At 34.3% G+C, this 24,197-nt stretch overlaps 1 protein-coding gene across 1 annotated transcript in view; it reads left to right on the forward strand.

The window, feature by feature from the left end:
* LOC132703262 (F-box only protein 21-like) overlaps positions 1 to 17,977 on the forward strand; it is a 28,441-nt gene extending 10,464 nt beyond the window's left edge. Inside the window, exons 4-7 of the mRNA XM_060672411.1 lie at positions 1,670 to 2,052; positions 2,110 to 2,301; positions 6,512 to 6,801; positions 10,004 to 17,977. Coding sequence (XP_060528394.1) covers positions 1,670 to 2,052; positions 2,110 to 2,301; positions 6,512 to 6,801; positions 10,004 to 10,191 — 1,053 coding nt within the window. The 3' untranslated portion in view covers positions 10,192 to 17,977. The remainder of the gene's footprint in view (positions 1 to 1,669; positions 2,053 to 2,109; positions 2,302 to 6,511; positions 6,802 to 10,003) is intronic.
* The last annotated feature ends 6,220 nt before the right edge of the window (positions 17,978 to 24,197 follow it).

Below are 24,197 nucleotides of genomic sequence, written 5' to 3' on the forward strand. Positions count from 1 at the left end.
CTTTAGATTACTTTGTATTTTATGTATTTATACTATACATTCCTCCCACTGCTGCCAGCTTCTAAGTTGAGAACTTTTTTGAATCTTCGTCGTCGCTGTTGTTGTTTGGCGGATCTGTCTTGTTATTAGTTTCCCTCCGAGTCGTTTTTCCACACGTCTCTAATTTTCCAATCAATAGGAACGATCAAACCGAATTTAACTTTAGGAAGGCGAACTATCTTCATATGTATGAACTGATGCAGCATGCAGACTGGAATAGTTTTATGGAGTGCTCGGATGTCGACAGGGCTCTAACACTTTTTTACGGCATGCTAAACAATATTTTTGCCGTTTGCACGCCCACTAAAACACCGAGACGAAGGCGATTTCCATCATGATTCAGTAAAGAAATGATCGCAACTATATTTGAGAAGGAGAAAGCTGTCCACAATTTCAAGCAACACAAATCTTATTATTTTGGCAGATATACCGCGCGGCGCAAGTCAATTAAGTTCCAGTCACGCATTGCCTATACTGATTTTGTTCGTCGTGCTGAGTTAAGTATACATGATAGTCCTACCAATTTATGGTCATTTATTCAGCGGAAGAAGGCAGATTCGCGAATCCCAGCTACGATGTCCTATTCTAGTCAGTTGTTGCAGCTTTTGCTAAGTACTTTGGTAGCGTTTACACTATCTCCAAGCTAGATCCATGTTCATCTTTATGCGTGCCCTTTAATCCGGAACTAGTCAACATACCTAAGCTTACTAACCAGGATGTCTTGTCAGTAAGCAAAGCACTCAAAAACAAAATTACCGCCGGTCCTGATGGCATACCAAGTTTTATCGTGAGAGACTGTTCCCACGCACTGTGTGCTCCTTTATGTGACGTTTTTAATCTGATACTTGAAACGGGTGTTTATCCAGAGCCTTGGAAATATGTCAAAGCTTATCCTATTCTCAAAAAAGGTGATCCCTCTGTAGTTGGAAACTACCGACCTATTTCGAATCAGAGCTGCTGTGAGCTTAGCTCAATCGGGATCGTATAGAATCAAGTAAAGTGATTTTAATACATGTTCGTTCATTAATAGATGAAATATTTCCTACTGAATAAAATGTTAGTAATTATTTTTAACGTGGCATAAAAAAAGTGAAAAGGAATTATTAGCGTAAACGCTGACTACAGTTAATTGTTGCATAGTGTCACATTATTCTTAATAAAATTAAATTAAATTTAAATTAACCAAATGTAAGAAAAATTATGCGGACTTCAAGATATACAAGAATATTTGAAATAACTGTTTATTATATTTCTCTGTAAAACTCTTATTATGATATTCCTTCAATGTTTGTGTTCTTTGTTTTGTATTTTTTATTTGATATTTCTTCGCAGCCTATATGTATTTTTTACTACCATATAATTCTATTCTATTCTGTTTTATTCTATTCTATTCATACACAATTCTTAAACTTGTCACTTTGCAGTCAAATGCGCTGCGCATACCAAATGCTTTGCCGCTGAATCTGACGAAAGGAAAAAGGTCACCGCAAGGCCACGCCCCATTTTCACGCTGCCCAAGTTCTTTAATTTATTTATTTTATTTGAGAGTCCAAGAGATTGCATTATAGGTTTTCCTATAAAAAACTGGTTTGTAATCGATACTGTAATTAAATCGCCGCTTTGTTCGAAGGTAATTTTCCAAAAGATGGGGTTTTCCGGCTACGCTCACGCATTGCCGCCATACAGCGTCCCGCAAGACTCCTACATCAACGTCGTACTTGAGACCCGTAGAGGTTTGGCAATAACTTTGGCCATTATTTTCGAAGCGGTGGCCAGACGACTGGGACTGCGCTGCGAGCCCATCATTTTCCCATCCCATTTTTTGTTGAGGTTTTGCGAGGGAGTCGACCCGGACTCCGATTGGTACTACATTGATGTCTTTAACGGAGGTCAGATTGTGAGAAAGGGTTCGTGTCCCCATAGTAGATTTTCTGGTACGCGAAACATGTTCCCAATGGCCACGGCGGAACAGGTTATTGAGAGGATAGCCAACGACCTGGAAGTGTTGGCAAGGTTCGGTGTTGGTTTTAGCGGCGCGGCGGCAATTTTTCGATCCGGTTATATTTCCAGGCAAGCTCACCATCCGAACGGTCGAATAACTAGACTCAGGTCCAGTTTAGAAATGCTCAAGCTGGTTAACCCAAAGGATATTTCCGCTCTGGTCAGTTTGGCCAGGCTTTATATGCTTCACAATATGGACACGAAGCCGCTGGAGAAGTTTCTGTTGATGCAACAATTTGAGGTGCCCGAACAGGCACAAAGGTAGGTTTTGTGGGAGTTTAGTTTTTAAATAATTTTTGTATGTCAAAATAAACAACTTGTTTAAAGTAATAAGTCGTTGCTTTTGAATATCTGAAATAGGCGAATAACAGCAAAAATGTCAATTTTTAAATTTCCGCCTATCAACTCAAACGGCACATTTGGGAAGTTTATTTATTTATTTAGTTTTTATTGAGATTACATTCAGATTCAGATTTAGTTATTGATGTGAAGTAAGAAGAAGAATGAGGTATTTTACATGTCATAAAATTTAAATTTAGCTTTAAGATTTGGAACAATCACAAGACAAAATATGAAAGGCGCCACATACTATTTGAGCTCATTCATTCACAATAGGAATAAAAGGAGTTTTCAACTAAAAAGTTCTTCACACATATTTTGTATTTCTGTGGTGTTTGTTGAAAAATTTAATGGCCCTATCTTCTGGAAATTAATTGAACAGAAATTTATAACAAAATCAAAGAAGTAAATGGAATTAAGGTGCGTGAGTGTGGATTAGAAGGAAAAAATGATAACATATTTTTTAACAAAGATCTTACAACTACTAAACAATGACTATTCAGAAATTGTGTCCTTAAAAAAGAAAATAACTTGAAAGGAGCATTTAGCAAACGTAGTAAGATCTTAAAAAAAAAAACATCAATGATGAACCTATTCACATAAGATCTGAATGAGATGAACCAAAATGAGGTACCATATTTTAATCTGCCAAATTATAATGTTGTGCGTCAATGAAGGAACTCCAGGAGAGGAGGGGTGTGTCTATTTGTTAAAGAGAAAATAGGATATGAGTAAACCAGTATTCTAGAAATTAAAACAAATCACTGTAATATAGTAAAGCATGTAGCTTGTTCAAGTTTTGGATCACCCTGTTGATTGCTGATATGTTGGAAGTAGGTGGTTTCTCTGCTTGATATTGTATTCGTGAACATCACTGTGAGTTCTATACTAATTCCTATTCTTTTTGATATGTAGCAAACTTTCAAAAATATAAACGCAAGGAACAGTCACCCCTCCTAGGTCGCTAAAGGCCGCCAGCAGTCTTCTATGTATCCTAATCATTTAAAAATTTTTATAGCCTTTTTCCTTTCTTTTTGATTGAGGTGACATGACTCCACGCTAGAAGATTATATGCAACTAACGAATAAAAGTGTCCATAATGAGCTGTTTTTAAAGTTTGCTGAGATACATAGTTCCTGAGGGCGTAAATCCCTTTTTAAAGTTTTTTGGCCAATTCATCAATGTGTACACGAGGGTCCTATTTCACTCTCAAGAATCTAACTACAGAAGATTCTGCAATGTTTCACCAATATCTCAATCAATGAAAAGAAAGACTGAATTGTTTTGTTTGCGCGGAACCATCTATCAATTCGCTCGTTAACTTCATCTAAGCTTTGAATGGGATAGAACGGTATAAAAATTTGGCGAGTCATTTTTATATACCAAATGTAAAATTGGACCCAGCACGGAGCCTTAGGGCATTCCGGCATTAACTTCCCTTGGTTCTGACAACACTCTATCCTCCTTAATCACTATTTTTTCTAAATGCAAACTGACAGTTACTGAAATAACCATTTACTTCAAAGAGATTTATAATCCTGGTAGTCATACATTTTTCTACTATTTTTGAAATAATTGGTCGAAGTGAAATTGGGCGATACATTTCAGGTAATTCGGGATTGCCTTTTTTAAAAATTGATGTAAACTATGACACTTTTAAGCCCTCAGAAAAAGTATGCGCTGTAAAACAAAGGTTTATTAAAATTTAGTCAGTGGACTAATAATAATGTTTTTAATCATTTAATTAATTTAGCGCTTAAACTAAAACTATCTAAGCTGGTTTTATTTTTTAACTTCTAAATTGTGTTCCTAACCTCTAACCTCTAACTTAAAGTGCAGTAGACAAATCGCGTATAAGTCTAGTATGTTCCATTTGTGAGGAAGGTATTTTGTCAATTATTTTCTTGGCAATGTTAGAAAAGTTGATATCTGAGCGATAGCGTGATGAAATAGAAACATACCTTTCTGTTAATGGTCTACATACATTAAATTGAATGTGTATATGCTTACCCTGATTACTAGTTATTAGAAGTTGGATTTTTATATCCAAATGATCTGATATTCCCAGTTCAATTGAATCAGCTCTAAAGGAATCTGTGCAGAATTATGTTTTATGGTTTTAGTGTGTTCACAATCACAAAGTTGGATTGCTTCAGGTTAATTATTATTTATTATTAAAGTGTGCATTGAAATAACCTGTTAAAACTACTTTCCTACTAACTCGGTGTCAGTTTTATCCGAAATATTGCCCAACGCAGAAGCAGCAGGCCGTGAAAAAAAAAAGATTTATGCGGTTTATTTCCATCCATAATAACTTATGCATTGCCTAACGGGAAGGAAATCCCATGTAAATTTTTAAGTGGCCAAATATTGGCTCCTCTGGACATTTTATAGCAAAATTGTAATATAACTTTTTGAAGGGGAGGGTGTGATTAACTCATGCACCGAGTTTGAATAACCCAATCTTCAGTTATTGAATTTAATATTCTGGCAAAATTGCAACAAGTCAATACAACAAACACCAGCGATATTTTCCATCGCGCTATTTCCAAAACTGCACCAAAAAAAAAAAACATATCAAATAAAGATTAGTTTACAATAATACATGACATTTGATTTCATACATTCAAAATAAAGTAAGTATGTAGGTACGTCATTACGTTTTTTTTAGGATCAAACTTATACTCCTTGCCCCTTAAAGCATTCTTGGAATAAATTTCATTTCAACAGTTTAAGCAACAAGGAAGCTTCAAGGAACTATAAATTTAAATTTCCTTCAAGTCTTTTATTAAATAAAAATGCTATTACAAAACATAGTTAAAAAGAATTATTATTTTTTAAGTAAATGTTCAAACAACCCTCGATTTTTTTGTAACTGGTTAAGATGTCGAAATGTAACATTTTTATAGATAACACTTTTCAAGTGATCCCACAGAAAGAAGTCGTTCGGCGAGAGGTCAGGTGACCTGGGTGGCCAAAGGATTCGGCATCTTGGGCCAATAATGTTTGCCGTATTTCCCAAATACTCCCTAACCATACGGGAATTATAGGCGGGACAACCAACCATCTGGTACTAGATCTCCTGACGTGAACTTCTTCAAGTGCGGGTTCAACTTGATTTTGTAATAAGTATAAATAGGTTTCTGACGTTAAGTAGTCCATAAAAAATGGCCCAATGATATCCGCAAATTATCATTTTCCGAATTTATTTTTTGAGGATATTTGGCTTCGAGTATGAACAAAGCGATATTCATTGTCTTGGACTTAGTACCGACCGTTTTGAATATTTGGTTCGTTGTTGAGTGTGAATGTACCTTCATTAGTGAAACAAATATATATTTTTTAAATCCCTTTCATTATTTGCTTTTTCCATTATTTCAAAACAAAATGCTACTCTTCTTTCTTCATCGCCTTACCAGAGCCTTGGTGCTTTTCGTATTTATATGGAAAATATTTCTGTTTTGTCAATGTGGTTTGACGTTTATTTACAGCTTGTCCAAGAATTATCGTACTAATCATTTTGTTTTCCTCCACATGCACTGCCGTCATATTTAAGTAATTTATTACTTAATTCAATAACTGAAGAAAGGCTTATTAAAATTTATTCAAACTTGACACATGATTTAATCAAACCAGTTCCTTCAAAAGTTATATTACAACTTTGTTATAGAATGTATATGTTCCCATGTTCCTTATGGCAATGTATCACCCGGTATAGTTGACTCCTCGTTTAACAGAATTGTAAAATAAGTCATCAACGCCACTTAGCGCGAGTCTGATCATTCCCATGATGAAATAATCGACTCGTCCAATATTCAAACGATTTAAGAATTTGCCAAATTGAAAGGAGATTCAATATCAATGCACTTGTTATCTGACTTGGTATTACATTTTCAAGAAAACATATTAAAAACTAACACCATTACTACCGTAATTGATTTTTTCAAGAGTAATTTTTTAAATTTTTACTTATAACATGTGTTTACCAATATGTATGATTAGAGAAAAAAATAAGAATCTTCTATTTTTCCCATACGTACATACATATTTCAGTAGTCCAGAAGGTGTCCACCCACTGTCACTGTAGTTCGTTTAAGATATTAAAATGAATAAGATGTTCTATAATTTTAAGGGTGGTGCACATGTTGCGCGATTACCAGGCGCATCACTCAACGAAAGACGAGAACCTTTTCGGGCAGGTTGAGTCAGCGCAACGGACCAAGAATATCAAGTACGCAGTTGGTATGGTCATGGAACACCAGACGTTGAGCTACAAGTGTGTTATATGTGACTGGGATCCTGTTTGCTTGGCCGCCGTCGAGTGGCAGGTGCAAAACAATGTCGACAGGCTTCTTTTAAAAGATGACCAGCCATTCTACAACGTGTTAGTCGAAGATGGCTCTCATAGATATGTCGCTCAAGGTATATTGGTTGAAATTCTTTGTTCGCGCACAATTTTAACGACTTTCACAGTAACCGAAACTTGTTTATTAGTTGTTAGTTACGGTTTGGACTATATGTAATAATGTTCAGTGCGCCGTTTGATTGGTTTCGCGAAAGTATCTACGCTCCTCACTAAACTCGAGATCTCGGTAACAGTACGGGGAAACCGTCCGTACAGATCGATTCATCGTCGAAAAAATTTTTTTTTCTTTTCTCCGTGTTGGACCTTCGGGAAGCATGTGAAGGCTTACGAGTATAACCTTCGAAAGGTTGGAACTAAGGGTTTCAAATTTTTCTTCGGACTAGTAATAAACGATGCGCAGCAGCCCGCAAAATATGACCCGATCAGTTTTCGCCGGCCATTTTGTCGGATATTAGCGGTTTCTGCTCTGCAAAAAAGCGTCCAAAATTCTGAGCTATCTAATTGAAATTTGGCAGAAAGTTAAAGTTTATTCCCTAGATGGAACCCATTGAAACTGTTTGAACCCTATTGATTGGGATCGGAAGTTCCGAAGTATTTTAGTCCTCCTCCTTGTCTTAATCGTACTTTGGTTGGCTCTGAAACTTTATTTTGGTATATTATATAGTTAATATCTTTGTATATATTTTTCAATACCCTTATCATTTGGTTTTCGATTCCTCTTTCAAGTAAAATTTTCCATAGTTTGTCTCATGGTACTTTACCAAATGCTTTCTCCAAGTCTATGAAGCCCAAATATATTTCATTATCTTGATTCTTCTTGACTATTCCCTTTGCAGTTATTTGTTTTACTATGAATATTTGATCCTGTGTACTTCTTCTCTTTCTGAGTCCACTTTGAGATTCTTGTAGAGTATTTTCTATCACAGGTCTTCTCTTTCTGTCCAGGACTTGATCATATGTTTTGATTGCTGCACGCAGAAAATGTATTACTTGCGAAGTTATCTCCCTTCTTAAATGTTAGGGTTATTCAAAATGTCTCCCAATTTTGAGGTATGCATTCTTTAGTCCACACTTCAATTTTTGAGTTCCTTTATTACTCGTATTTCTTCACTTGTTCTATACCCATTATCTATTTCTTTTCTCCATATTTGTTTTTACTTTTGTTTTAATCGTTATGTAAAACAAATTTTGATTAGCTTTGCTATTTTCCTTCATTTTTTTTCTGTTTTATAAGGATTATAATTTTCTTCGGTTCTGCTGTTAAGTTATGATATTTTGTATTTGTGCCTTTTAAACGCTACCTCTTGAACGTTTGTCGATTTAGATTTATTTAATGCGATAAATGTATTTATGTGTTATGCACTTAATTGAATATCATTATTTTTTTAAAGATTTTGTAGGCCCTTAATTTCAACTAAGTATAATTAAACGTCCAAACTGTTTTTTGTGGTAAAATGTGTACGGGGTATCCCATTATAAATTACTAAATTTGTTAATATTGATCCTACAATTCTGAAAATATAAAATAAAAAATTTATCTTTCAAATTTCGATCCGTCAAAATCGAATACCGTGTATTTAAATGCGTCAATCGATTGCATTTTTTCTCTTGATTTCAATATATATGAGTTGTTAAGGTTATTTTTGGCAGATTTAATTCTACAATCAAAAATATTAAAAAAATATATATCTGTCAAAAATTGTATACAGACAGATTTTGAAATATCGCCCATTTTATCCCATATTGCATATAAGTCAATGAGTTTGCCATGAAAACTAAATTAGTTGCTTTTTTAAATACAGCGAAAGAGTTTATTTACTTGTTATATGACTTTCTATTGTGTAATATTGGTAATTACTATGACGGTATTTTCATTTCGGTTGCCCATTTCGGGCTTCAACTTCTACTTGCATTGTGTTTTGTATTTCCAGAATTCTTGCCGGCCTTCGTCTATATATTTTCGATTTTAGGAATCTCCCTAAAGTGGTGTCAAGGGAAATAGGATCTGGACTATTAGGAGGCCAAAGTATTACACCATTTTTCCTATCCAGTAATTGTTTTTTTTTTCTGCAAATAGTCTCTTACGTCTCTTACATTATGATATGGTGCTCTGTCCTATTGCCATACTATATTTAGAATCACAGCAAGATATATTCTTCAACTTTAAATCGAAGATAATTCAAATATCGATTGCCTGTTATGCAACTGTTAAAAAACAGGGTCCCAGAAGTCATAGAAGGAATAATTCCGCACCAAACTCATATAGATTGGCGATCAGATTTTTTAATTGTCAAAATTTCGTGGGAATTTTCGCTTGACCAGAAATGTGTTTTCAATTAGGTGGTGAGGCTGTGAATAAAATTTGGTGATTCTTGAAGTTGTTCTAACATAATGCGGCAAAATTCAAGACGTTTCTGTTTGCCTTTATTTGTAAGATGTTGAACTTTCGTCAACCTATAAGCGTGTATTTTATGTCTTTAAAATCTACTCGATAGAGTTGAAAAGAAATACTAGTGATTAAAATTCTCACCTTGAATATATAACAAGATATCAAGGTTTTCATTAACATTACAAGCAACGTTTCTTTTCTTTTCTACTAAGCCCTTATTTTTAAACCTGCTGTAAATGTTAGAAAATGCTTTTTTACTTGGAATCACTCTGGGAGCATGCGAGCAGTAGCCTGATTTCTGTTACGTTTTAAAAATACACACAAAATGTCCAAATTTTCCGCTTGTGTAAATCTCATTTTAATTTATAATGGTAGTTAACTTCCTTGATAATAGCTATGGTTAATTTGATATTGAAATAATAGTAGTTATTGACTTCCTTACATCCAATATTAGGTGAAATTCGCGATATTTGAAATAACCCTGACAACTCATATACAATTGAAATCGGGAAAAATGCAATCGATTGACACATTCAAATACAGGATATTAAATTAAAAAAAAATGTCGACCTGTCAAAATTTGGCGGATAAAATTTTTATTTTATCGAAAAGTTTAGCAAAAATGCTTCAATTTTGGTAATTTAAACTTAATTGTAGGATCAATATTAACAAAGTTATCCACTTGGTAATTTATAATGGGACACCGTTTGCCGTTTACTTAACGAAGCAGAATTTGTGCTCATGTTGATATTGTAAGTAACGTGCATGCACGCTTTTTTGAAACAGCCTGTATACAGATCTGGAGAGATTTAATTTATTCAGATTACGTTTTTGTTTTCAAATTATTTTTTCATGTTTTTTTTTCTCAGAGAATTTGAAACCTACGACGAGCAAGGGAGCGCTACACCTAAACGATGACGTAGGCAGACATTTCTCGCATTTTTTCCAGACTCATTATGTACCTAACGCGGAAAAGGAGAAAGAGTACCCGGAAGACCAAAGAGTACGGTTCCGGTTTCATCATGAACGCGTTCTCGAATTCTACGAATTCGAATAGAAGTGTCGGCATATATATTTCCACATTTATGTTTCCTTGGGTTGGTGAATGTTTTTTTATGATTTTGCGTCTGTAGACGTGTTGCAGTACTGACACCTTACCGATGCAATCGAGGGGTCGTACTGAATAGGGTAGCGGTGTTGCCTGTTTTAAAACAAACCGAATTACCAGGGTAACAGCTGTTTAATTCGCTTATATTCAATAAATTTTTTGAATGACGAAAATTTTACAAATCATGGCGGCACTCTACTCTGGTTTTGTTGTACATTTGTACATTTTTCATTATTATTGCGGGGTATTTCGAGTATTATTAGAGATAGAGCGATGCATTTTGCGTGAAACAAAAGATGCCTTTTTCAAACTAGCCCGAGCTAGCATTTTTTTTTTTTTTGAGGTACAGGGAGACACAAAATTTGGTCATTTCAGTTAGTTATCCTTTGTATTTTAAACAACCTGTGTCAGTATGAGAGGACGAAAACGAAATCTTATAGATTTTTTACCCAAAACTCCAGGGGCGTACTCAGATTTTTTGTACAAAATACAATTTTTGAATGGATACAGTGGGGTAAATCAAAATACATTAATTCAGTTTATTTTTTTTTTAGTTTTTTAAAGAAATTAACGCACCTAAGTATTAAACTGTGAAGAGATCTGTGTTAGTTTTTATTTTATTTAACTCTCTTATTAAAAATATCTCATCTTAGGATCTTATGTTGACTCTCAGAAGATGAAGCCTCAGCCTAAATGAAGACTATTGGAGAGAGACACGCTGAGTCTATGACAAGGTTTTAATAAATAATGGCCAAATCTGTTATAGCTACCAGAACTATTTACAAAGCTTCTAGGTTCATCCTGGGTTGGTTGTTTTTGAGTCGAACTTGCTAACTTTGTGGCAATCATCCTGTTGGTTTCTTCATAGCTTGACTGAAACTGTTTTAGTTAAGCTGTATTAGTATCTGAAGAAGCCAACAGGATGATTGACGAAACGTTAGAAAGTTTCAACAACCGACGCATGAGGAATCCAGAATTTTTATAAATAGAATTACAGTAGTCTGTGGAAGTGTCTTTGAAAACAAATTATGATCAGAATTTTTTTTAGTATGCATGCACGATTTTTATAAATATGAAGCGGCTGTTGATGCAACCCAACACATGGCAATGGCATAAACCATGGCTAAGAATGATCACGATAGCCAATTGTAGCAATAATTCTTATTGCTTGTTTTTGCAATTTAAAAATAACACACAAAGGCGAAGAATGACCCCACAGGACCGCTCCATAACTTATACTATAATTAGGTGCTTGACATCAATCAATCCTCTTAGTCGTTTCAGAACGAATAGTCTACTGGTAAATTTTGCTTTCAATTCACCAACATGTTCTGACCAATTTGGTCTGTCATCGTTAATGACACCAGGTAGTGTAGCTGAACTACCATTTGTAATAGCTCTATTAGTTGAAATCGTCATGTCTTGGGTCCTGTCAAGTTTCATTTTTTAAGGCGTTAATTGCGTTGTTATTATTTTCCACAACCAGCGAGACATTTGTCACATAATTTACAGATTATCGAATATTTTTAAAAATAAGTATAAATATTTAAACTTGTTCTTTGTTGGCTTCCATTAAATTCTATAATATGTTTTTAAAAAAGAGTATTATTCATGCTTTCTGATCAACGGCATTTGATATTCTAATTTTAAAACCAATTATACAATAACCATGGAAAAATGTTTAGTATTTGTTGTATTCTGCTGTTTGTATCATATTCATAGTGATAATAACAATAATAATATTATTAAGTGGGATAAAATTAGGATAAAATAAAGGTATATTTTCTAAAATATCAAAACACATATACATAAAGTTTTCAATTCCCAGGACAAAAAAGTTTTTGATACTTCGGTGCCTAATAGTTCCCGGTACCAGTCCCGACAATAAAAATGGTGTTATATATAGCGAAGGTTGTATATAAGCAACTCATTTGAATCAATTTCAATAAAAAAGTTTTTTTATTGGGAGAAGTTGCTTAGAGTATAAAAATACTTACTGTCTGGAAAATGTTTTATTTTGCAAAAGAAAACATTTTATTGTTATTATCATATAAGTGTAGTTATTAATTATACTAAAGAAAAAAATGAACATTTAAATTTTAATAAATCAACATTAGTACAGCACTAATTGCCAAAATAATCAAAAACAATGACTTGTTTTGTAACAAAAGAACGTCACTGCAGGGGTAAGTCTTTTTCTTTTGCCCATTCTATCACCAAATTAAGAGAATTTATGACATCATTGTTGTTTGTATTGGAGTCATCCGACTTTTCTTCATTTTCTTCAACAGGAGTAGTTTCACTTTCTAGTTCAGGATTTTCTCCAAAGTTCGCTTGTTCCGCTTGGCCACTCCATAATTTCAGTATATGTTAAATTACAATCATTAAATATCGAATTGTACAATCTTGCCAAGGGAATATCGTCTTCAAGTTTATAAGAAAGAATGTTGTATTGAACTTCATCACTTGACGAAAAAAGATGTTTAAATGAATTTTGTATAACTGACACAGAAATTTCATTCATGCCTGCACCACTAAAATTCACCAAACATTTTTCAAATTTATATTTTTCTGTGCTGAGACTATTCCACCTTATGCAGTCTTGTATCTAAGGCTGCAAAACATGCAAGTATATGCTTGCGATAGCGTCGGTTTTGTGATCTTATCACATTTTGATCTAGTGGTTGCAATAATGGTGTGTTAGTAAGGGAAAAAATATAATTTTGAAATTCGTGGCAAGTTGCATTATCTACTAAAATAACGGCTTTTACGGGAGGTTTTTAGTGTCGAGTTACTGAACGTATGAATATATCATTATACCAGTCGCAAAAAAGTGTATAAGTTTTTTTTATATTTTTGAAGCAACTTGGAAATTTCGATTTACATATCATTATCAAATCTAATTTGTGATTTTGGGCAAGCTTTTATAGACGAGACAACTTTCGTGCTAATTACATATTTGTTTGAATTAGCCAGCTCCACATTGCAAGAGATACCGTAGCGTTTTTGAAATTCTTATATAGAGTGTTCATTGTATTTATATATGCGCAAAAATAAACAAAAGAAACAAAATAGCAAGAACGGTCTCTTCAATAAAGGTACAAATAAAGATAATATAAAACGCTATTATATTTGAGGCACATACGAGCGATTTGTAGCAAATGATACAGCTGTTGAAAATGATTTTTATGATTGAAAACTTGTGGATGATATGGTTATTAAATATTCATGAGTTAATTGCAGATTCCGGCCAAGAAAACCACCAATATATCTCAGGAACCTCTTCAATACTGCTGCCAGTGCTGTCAGCTTGTTATGATTATTTGGAAATTTCGAGATTTTTTAATTTTTTTAAATTTCAAGCGCAATCAATTTTTAAAAAAATATACCGGATGATGCCATTAAAAAAAACGGAACTTTAGCTCGCATCCTAAAAATTATAGTTTTTACAAAAAAAATCTAGACTAGATTCCACGTAAAACGATCTATAAAATTCTAGTATTATAATTACGTAAGTGGCCAAATTTTATATTTCTCCCTATATCTCAAAAACAAAGGCAGCTGGGATTGTTTTGACAAAGGCATCGTTTGTTTTCAAGAAAATTGAGCAAAGTATCGCGAAAATATCGTCACAAATAGTAGCTGAGATACCCCGCAAAACAACGAAAAGTGGACACACTGTACACTCTAGAAATTATTCTGGAGTTCATCATGTTTTTTATGAATTGCTTAAGAGGGATTTTATATGGTTGGCAAATGGTTTGCCACCCATTTTACTGAATTTGTGTACATCTCACTTCGTGCATGATTTCTTTTATGGGGTGCTTTGCGTTAGTCCTTGTACGTTGTGAACAAGCCTCCAGCATTCAAGTGCAACATTTTTAATCCGTACATTCATTGTATTGCAGAGTGGTATACAGGGTGGGTCAAAATTGTGAGACAAATTCCTTGTGAAAATATTGCATAAAATTAGTTTAACTTTTATACTTAAGATTTTTTCAATTGTCAATGAACATAGAGAAAAGAGTTATTTTGCAAATTACAATTGTTATCAAAAATAAACAAGAGAGAAAAAATTATCCAAAGTAGGTTTTTTTTTAACGAAATGAAACCATCGGGGTACATGATGAAAATTTAGAGGCAGGGGGGAGGTGACACTTAGTTTTTCCGCCATTTTGCATATGAAGACAAAATATACGAAAATGTGTGAAATTTATAAATAAAAATGAAAAATGAAGAATCGCATTAACGGGTTAACGGGTTGCCCTATCTGTTCGACTGACAGACCCTGTTATAAAGTAATAGATATCTATATATATATATATATATATATATATATATATATATATATATATATATATATATATATATATATATATAAATTAAACTTTCAATTAACAAGAGTAAAGCGTATTAAACTGGAAAATAAAAAATACAAAACCAGGGCGGCTCAAAATTTCTGGATGTCACTCCAAAATCTTTGAATAGTTTCAACCCTGATCCATCATTCTTTTGTCGTTTTCTAGGACCTTCTGGTCATAGAGTTTTTATAAGCCTTCCACAAAATTCTACTGGTATTGTTTCCCAATTTGCCTTAATTTTTTTTGCTTATTTCTTGTTTTATTCTTGCCATAAGTTCAAAGATTCTTAATAGGATTGATATCTGGAGATTGGGACCACGAAAGGAAATGTATTGCTTTTCTAGAAGTATGTTTTTGATCATTATCCTATTGATACTTCCATATAAAGAGCATATTATCCTATGCAAATGGTAACATAATCTCGGTAACCTCCTTCCTCCAGTCAATTGGTCCTACTCCATAGCAAGCAACTTCAGATAAGTAGCCTTCTAACATATCGCCTGCCATGAGACCCTATTAAATTTAATTTTAAATTTAAATTAAATTTCTTACTTCCCGCTTTACCATTCCAATTGAAATGATTTTGAGCAACTTTTCTTGTTGCTCTGCCATGCAGGACTCGCCAGTTCAGTTTTAATGGCAGTAGATGACAGGTCGTTTTTAGAAGTTCGAACAATGTCTTCATAACAGGTTGTTTTGGTTAGTTGTATTTCAAAAAAATATGACGCAAACTTTTATGGAAAATTTAAACTGGCCCCATTTCTATTTCCTGTATGTATAGGGTGGGCCAAATTGGACACATTTGAAGGAAATACTAATATTATTGCGCAGAATTTAATTGCTTAAATATGTATATTTTTAATACTAATATTTCATTAGTTATCAACCGGTTTTTATATGGGTCACCCTGTATATTTGTTGGGTCATTAAAAGGAACTTAAAATCGCCTTTTCAAAAATATACCATACTTGATATTCTTCAAAGAAACAGAAGTTTTGAACTTTGAAGAACTAGGCTGTTTGGCCAAATTCTGATTTTTAACTAGGTTTTAGTTTAATGTTTGAAATGAATTTCGAAAAATCTGTAAACTAACATCTAACGTTCGTTCTTCTCAGTCTTTAGCTTTTATGTTGACGTTGTAAAATTATTTTTAAAGGCGCCGGATGTCCCATAGAAAAAATCTTTTTTTTGTTGATAACTAATTAAATATTAGTTTTAAAAAACAAATATTTGCAGCATTTTTTTATAAACCACCAAAACCACCCTATAATTCTGAAACGATCTAGATAGCAGTGCGGTTTTTACCATTAAGTGTTTTATGAAAATTGCTTTCTAGACACCGGTATTAAGTAGTTTTCTCCGATTTTCTCTATATGGGGCAGTTTTCCATGAAAAGTATCCAGTTTGACCCACTCTGTACAGTGTGTCCCATTTTTCATGGTTTTACGCATATAGCTATTAGATGATACGGTAAAAATTGATGCATTTAAGGTGGCTATGGGATAATCTTCCGTCCCTGCCCCTAAAGCAACGTACATTTTGCTCCATTTTGTTAAAATTTGTCTTTGAATTTAACAATTGAGTAGAAACAGGGAACGAGTAGGTACTCAGCTACTCCTCAACTTTCTAAATCTTACGTTGAAATTCAGATTGTACAAGTTAAAGTCAATAGACGTTTCAAATTCAAGACATGTTCTGCCAAAGATGCTCATAATTATGATTATGGTAATTTTTAGACTCCAGTGACCTTAAAACTGAGCATTGTGGCACTTGCTGCAGTTGATAGCTCTCCTTATTACTCAACACATTGTATTGTACATGATAAATACTTAATACTTTTGCTCTTGAGAGACAGTTTTGTTTGAGTGATTGTATCACTAGTAGCTATATGATTTTACGGACCTTATATATATAAAAATATGCGTGTTGTGCTTTTCGAAACCCAAGGCTTCTTTTTCATTGAATGATGGTAGAAATCTTGTTTTTTTTGCATTTGCATTTTTGGCCACCGCGTTAACTTATCGAAAAGGTAAAAACTAGTAAGGTTAGGGCTTTTTTACGTAGGACCCAGTGCCGTAGTAGTTTTGTATTATTTGATATGCAAACTATACATGTCCATTTTTATGTCTTGTAATAATTTCATTGGACTTATTTCGATTTTTAAAATAATATGGAACACGAGGTTTTTTTTTTATTTTTTTCATGCGTACTTATCGACAAAGTGATCTTGATAGGGCTACGTAGGACCCAGTGACGTAGTCAATTTTTTTCGGATACAAATTTTGATGGACAAACTAAACTTCCCTTTTTTTAATTGCAATAGCCTTTATGTCTCTTGAGCATTTCATTAGGCTATATGAGGTTTTCAAAAGTATGGAACACATGTGCCGTATTTCAAAAACAATGCATATATCTCTAAGCTTGAAGGCCATGGAAAAAAGGTGTCTGTTTGCCTAATGTACTTTAGTTTTCAAACAGTCGTAACATTTGGAATTTATTATTTTCATTTCTTAACGGGGACAGTCGGTACATTCTTAATAAACCGGGCTGCTCAGAAAAGCCGTTCTGCTGGTATTAAATACTCTCGGTAGTGGTGTACGTGTTATAAATAAACAAAAAATCGGATTAAAGAAGTTGCACTGTATTTCTGTCGATTATCCGTGTTGATAAGAAGTAGGTCAAATGTATTAACAATTCTTCTGATAAGGTTATTAAAGTTATAATTTTAATCCGATTAATACTAAAATAAAATTTCACGACATTGTAATTAATGTGCCAAGATTTACAAGAGTTAAAATTAAGTGTATCAATGGTATCAAATGTTTTTGAAAAATTGTCCCCACCGAAACCAGTGTTTACCCCGCCTTTAAGAAAAGGCGAAGATTCGTTGAGAAAGAAAAAAGAGTGACGTTAAAAATTTGTCCCTCGTTTTTTGTTGGTATTATAAAGCACTGTTTACCAACGTGTCTGTATTGCGCTATACATACTCACTAAATAAGATGTTGGTGTGCTACTTTCCGGGACCACACGCATCAGTGGCGTTAATTCATTAATTATTTATTACTTTTCCTCTATTCGCAAAGTTATTATTATTCAAAAGACATACCGGCGCTATGTCGGTGGTGAGATCAGTTGCACTTTGCATTTATTTGATAAAAGAAAGTTGGTTCGATAAGGAGACGACTTATTGTGATATAAGTGTGACTTAAATGTACAGCCGCTTAAAATTTTGTTAAGTATTGATGGATTTGTTTGTCCTCATGTCATTTGAGTTAATAAAACTAGTCGTTACTAGAGGTAACTTTGTATTAATTGCTGCGTTAGAACTCGCATCCTACCTACATATTTTTTAATTGGAAGCCCTGTAAATATTTCATTAAAAGACTGGCCCTTAAAAAAATGACAAAAATGCAAATAGTCACCGAAGAGATTAATTAAAAAATATGTATAGAATACAAATTTTAACTTAAATTTAATTTTCAACTTATCTAAAGATTTAATTATCAATCAGGATGCAAATAATTATTATTATTTATATATCTGCCTAGCAAATTTTGTTTTTTAAATACGCCCACAAAAAATATTTGGCTATTGGCTGGACATATGATATTCTGTCAGTGGAGCAATATTATATAAAATGTTGCCTTATAATCTCCACTAATTTATTCTTAAATAAAATAATGAAATAATTTGGTTAATTTATTCTTAAATAGATATTTCAAGTCATCGTAGAGTTATAAAAAATTGGTCAAATAATTTGGTTATTTTTGAACCATATCATCTAAGGATTGACGTTTAGAATATTTAACTTCAAATATTTTACCGAATTTCCTAGCAAGCAGTAGTGTGAGTGTATCGGAATGTCGCCTGCCTTCGCAACGACGGCAACAGCGGCAAATTGTTAAAATGAAACCTCTTTATTATTACCAGCGCGTCCTGATAAGTAACCTGCACGTATTTCCTTCGGCATATTTAAACAAAGCGTTGGTCCACGCGATGACTTCACCGCGTGTGTGCGCGTCGAATAACATCACCTCGTGTGTGCGCGCCGAATAATATCACCGCGAGTGCGCGTCAAAAATGATTTAAGCGCGACGGCTGGGTGACATCGCTTGCCTTCGCCGCAGCGAAAATGTTTAAACGAAAACTTAGTAATCCGCACTTTCCCAAACCAATGGCACAGTAAATTTTTTTTCTTGAAAATTGGCAATATTGGAGTATTCTACTGAAGGCATTAACTGAAAAAATTGCAGCCGATAAAGAAAATCGAAAACCCATAGTTAAGTCGGCATAGTTAGATGTTGATCGGTCATGCAAGATAGAGAAGGCCAGAATAGTAAAGACCCAATTTGGGGAGGCGGTGCTATTGGAGTTAGAATTGGAGAATTATTATTGTGGTGTTCCTGCCGAACCGGGTGACGGACAGCTTCCGGACGAACATAGGCCAGTTTTCGACGGTCCGCTAAAGTCTGGTGTATCGGACCAACAGCCGACTTCTTTAAGGCTGTTGGCGAGGCCAACAATTTGAAATTTTACAAAATTAAAATAGGGGAGGAGGTAAGTCTCATTTTCAGATGTTATTATTATTATTAGGTCGCAATGAATTTTACGCAAATTATTGAGGGTGCGCAAAATTTAATTTTGGCATTTTTTGAAGTGAACAAATACGTTTTCGATAATTTAACGGAAAAAAATAAAAATGTTTGGTTGGGACGTTTACATAGAAATGTCATTCGGCGTAACAAGATTGTTCGTAGTCAAAAAAAAAAAATATATCCATGGGGTTCAAACAAAATTACGGACAACAATTCAACATCTGACGACTATTAGACGTGGGAGCAGATCGTGTCTTGTTTCCAAAGAGGAGTTTTAACGGGTGTAATTATCAATTTGAAACATACAAGACGAACAACAATTTTCAAGCGACTGTCTTGTCATATTTCAAAATTTTTTAAACGCGTCGCCAATGCAATGCGGGGAATTTATAAAGAGAAAAAACGACAGCCAAGACGTGATCTATGTGAGATATCTTTCTACCAAAAATGCCGTTTTCGACTCGAGAACGAATTTAAACGAATGATTCGTAGAAAAAGTTCAAAGTCAAATTTTAAATAAATTATCTGAATTTCAAGAACGTGACTCTGAATTTGCCTTGTAAAAAATTATTTATTTGGAAGTTGATATTAACAAATTTGAAGTGGGTAACGGCTCGTCCTACACTGAATTGCCCCCAGAAATTTTCAAAAAATTTGCATGCATTAATATTCAAAAATAATGATGGCGCCTGTTTTTATTGGTCACTGGTCTGTGCTTTATTCCTGCAAAGGAACTTCTCCAACAACACTTACCGACTTCATATCCTTTATAAGAGCGTATTAAGAACTGAAAATTATCGAATACTGATGGATCTAAACCAAATTCATATATTTGAAAAATCCAACGGTATTTCCGTAAATGTGTACGTTTTGGAGTTAATTCAAAACAACAGTAAAAGTTTGTATTCAGTGTTACTATTAATTCAAAATAAGTATTATCCAAAAATTAATGATTTTGATGAGGAACCGACGACGGCAGCGACAGGGGACAATTAATGTGAAGAAGAAATAAAATATCATTATTGTTATATTAAAAATTTATCTCGGTTAGTGTCGTTCCAGCTTAGTAGACATCACGGTAAGAAATATATTTGCGATAGGTGAATTATTTCAGTAGCGAAATGCTCCTAAAGGGTCACAAAAGGTTGTTTGCCAGTTTGATCGATTGTAAAGTGTCTTCCTAAATCCGACCATGTTGAATCTCGAAACAATATATACAAACACACGCCATTTTTAATCAACGATTTCGAAAGTGGACTTAAAGATGTAAATTTAATAATTTCAGATATAACGCAAACATATCAAAAGCATGAGGCATATAGTGCCGCATATTATTTTATCACTTAACTGATAACACTATGTTAAGAGCATTAGCACATTAGAACAAAGTATCTTGTGGTGCTGAAAAAGTTCCTTGTTTCCTTGATCGAGATTGTGCACAAAGCTGGTTAAACTCATGTCTCTTATTTAGCGCTAGCAACAAACACGTTCCCAGATGTCTGGAAGGAGGCCAGAATAACTCCCGTCCTAAAGAATTTAAAATCATCTGATATATCCAACTACAGGCCTGTATCGATAATATCGCCTTTTACAAGGGCTTTCGAGATGTCGCTGCATGATAGTACTTTCAACCAAATGGTTGACCCACAAACAACATGTTTTTTTTTAAGGTTGGAGCACCATCAGTAATTTGGCTTGCTTTACACAATTCACTGCTAAGGCTTTGGACGACGGAAGACGGGTAGATGTGCTATACACAGCCTTTGACCGGGTGGACCACACTGTACTGCTCTCTAAACTGAAGATGCTTGAATTTTGTTATGGCCTTGTGACATTCAGAATGTGGAGCTCTGCGGTCACTCATCGCTTAATTTCATTCTTAGTAGCGGGTAGCAATTTGGCGCCAGTTAATATTGATTGCTCTTTGCTGATGATGTGAAATTGTTTAGAACAATTGATAGTGTGGTCGACTGTGTGTCTCTACAGAATGATTTGGAGATTATTGGTTCTTGGTGTACTTCTAATAACCTACCCCTGAATACAGATAAATGTTTCGCAATGACATTTTCAAACAAAACTGATACTATAGCTTTTAATTACCATCTGGATCACGTATTATTGAGAAAATGTGACAATTTCAAAGACCTGGGTGGAACGTTTGACACAAAACTGTCCTTCAGAACTCATGTGGATAAAGTTTGTGGAAGTGCACTTAAAATACTGGGAGTCATATTGGGGAACTCTAGAGATTTTGCAAGGGAACATACTTTAAAACTGTTATACTATAGTTATGTGCGTTCGAAGCTAGAGTACGGTTCAACGGTCTGGCAATCAATATTTGGCAAGTTCATCACTCAAATTGAAAACGTACAGAGAAAGTTTCTGAAATTTCTTCACTTTCATATAAATGGTTTCTACTCAGCTAGGGGAATGCCACAGAGTGATTTATTACTAATGTTTAAGGTTCTCTCAGTCTTGAATCGTAGGAGATACCTTTCATTTCAGTTTTTATATAAACTTTGCAATTCATTAGTGGATTGCCTTGAGTTGCTGAGCCAGCTGAACTTTCATGTTCCCTCAAGGTCTATAACGGCGTCACCTGTATTTCACCTAGTAACTCCAAGAACTAATTTTTTGATTATACGTGTTATCAGTTGATGAAATTATTTAATGACTGCCGCAATGATATTGACGTTTTTTGTCTTGGTCGCTCACAGTTTACCACATTAATTAAACGTAAATTTGAAATATTATATTGGATTTTATGTTTCACTATTACTTTGCTGGAGTGTATATAGTTGACTACTTATTATAGTTATGGTTATAGTTCTCAAGATGAAATTGTTTTCTAAATGGATGTTAATCTGTTAGACAATAAAGATTATTGTTATTATTAATATTATTAAATGTTGTTATCACATTTTTCGACGTTAACAATCTTTACGGCAAGGCTATGTAGGAGCCTCTTCCCTAGGGCGGATTCAAATGGTTGACTCAGGAAGAAATTTCCTCCCTTAGCATTAATAACAACAGACACCGGCGGTGCAGGCTACATTCGAGGTCGATTTGCAGTACCCTCTACAGTACACGATCTACATAAAGATTTCCTATTGTGTGCCGAGCATCGCGGGCCTCCCAATTCAAAATTACCAAAGTTAATGATCACCCATTTTTAATAAAACCAATTGCGTTATACACTATCGAAATTGAAAGCAAGCTTTAAAACACGGTCACGGTTTAATTGCTTGTCTCCGATTTCACGATAGAACTAAACTAGATGAAGATTTAATGTTAGTTGCACTAAAAAAATCGGAACTCTTTTTTAACCATCCCCTTTACATTAGAATGTCAATACTGGATCTGTCGAAAATTATGTATTCGTTTCATTACGATGCTACCTAAATTAGACCCGAAGAAATATATAATTCAGTATATGGACACCGACAGTTTCATTTACAACATCCATTGTGATGATGCATACGAAAAGTTATTAAGTGGAACTTAAGCAAATTCGATACGTCCGACTATCCCACCGATAATTCATATAATATGCCTCGCGTCAATAAGAAAGTACTGGGTCTAACGTACACTTATAAAATATTAAACGGAAAAGCTAAAACAATCTAAGGGTGTAAAATACCATATTGTTAAAAATAAAATAATGTTTGAAGATTTTTCAAAGAAACTTCCACAGGCTACTGTAATACTTTTTACAAAACTTCTGGATTCCTCCTGCGTCGGTCTTTGTTGAGTTGAAATTGCTGACGTTTCGCCAATCATCCTGTTGGCTTCTTCGGAGCTTGACTGAAACTGGCTCGTATTTTACTCTGTACCTGCTTATATATTGTTTGAGCGGGGCGCTAATGAGAGGTATAAACACCGTCTCGGATGACTGATAATTTTAGTTTTATCGAATCGATTTCATGAGTGTGTTCGGTAACAGCTGATGAGTTTATTTGTCTTAGTCGTAAGGCTCTTTCGTGCTCTTTGAGTCTAGTTGATATTTTTCGTCCGGTCTCTCCAATGTATTCTTTGCCGCATATGCATGGAATGCTGGCATCTCAAATGGAATTTTGCTCAAAGAACACGAAATAGCCTTACGACTAAGACCAATAAACTCATCAGCTGTTGCCATACACACTCATGAAACCGCGCATAAAATTTTATTCGATAAAACTAAAATTCTTTTTGTATTCAGTTCTTCTACCAACGAAAAATCCGAGAATCTATAGAAATCTATAAACAACCTAACAATCTTAACCGCGACTCAGGTCTCTACCTGTCACCAATTTGGGAATCAGTCATCTGAGACGGTGTTATTACCCCTCATTGGCGCGCCCTTCAAACAATATATAAGCAAGTACAGAGTAAAATACGAGCCAGTTTCAGTCAAGCTCTGAAGAAGTCAACAGGATGATTGGCGAAACGTCAGCAATTTCGACTCAAGAAAGACCGACGCAGGAGGAATCCAGAGGTTTTGTAAAAAGTATGTTTAAAGATTTTGTTGATTGCTAGGTCCGTATGACGACAAAAGATATCTTATAGCAAACACGTTTGATACTTTCTTTGTTAAGGAGAATGACCGAATTGTTGTCGTTGAAGGATCTATGTATAAAGCTAATTAGCAAAAACGTTTATTCTATTGCACATTTTCTTGTTGAATGGATACTAATTAATGCACTCGCTGTCAGATGTGAACGGCAACCTCCACCATATTCGAATTCAGAAAGACGTCAAAAGACCAAGCCAACGTATACAGACACTCTTTTTGAGCACTATTGTTTATGGGAAAAAAACTATTTAGCGAGGACCCGAACCGTGCTCGGATCGAGATCATTGGTGTTGGTGGTTTGAAAATCGTTAAAGACGCTTTGAGAACTTTTAACAAAAAATCCCTCGAAGCCCGTGCATTAATATGTATTGCATATCAGAGTAGGGGAAGTTGGTGTGAAAGTTGCTATTCCGAAAAACACTTTGAAATAGAACCCTCAGAAAATTG

Source organism: Cylas formicarius, unplaced genomic scaffold (genome assembly GCF_029955315.1).
Source record: "Cylas formicarius isolate icCylForm1 unplaced genomic scaffold, icCylForm1.1 PGA_scaffold_6__28_contigs__length_40554024, whole genome shotgun sequence".
Classification (NCBI taxonomy): domain Eukaryota; kingdom Metazoa; phylum Arthropoda; class Insecta; order Coleoptera; family Brentidae; genus Cylas; species Cylas formicarius.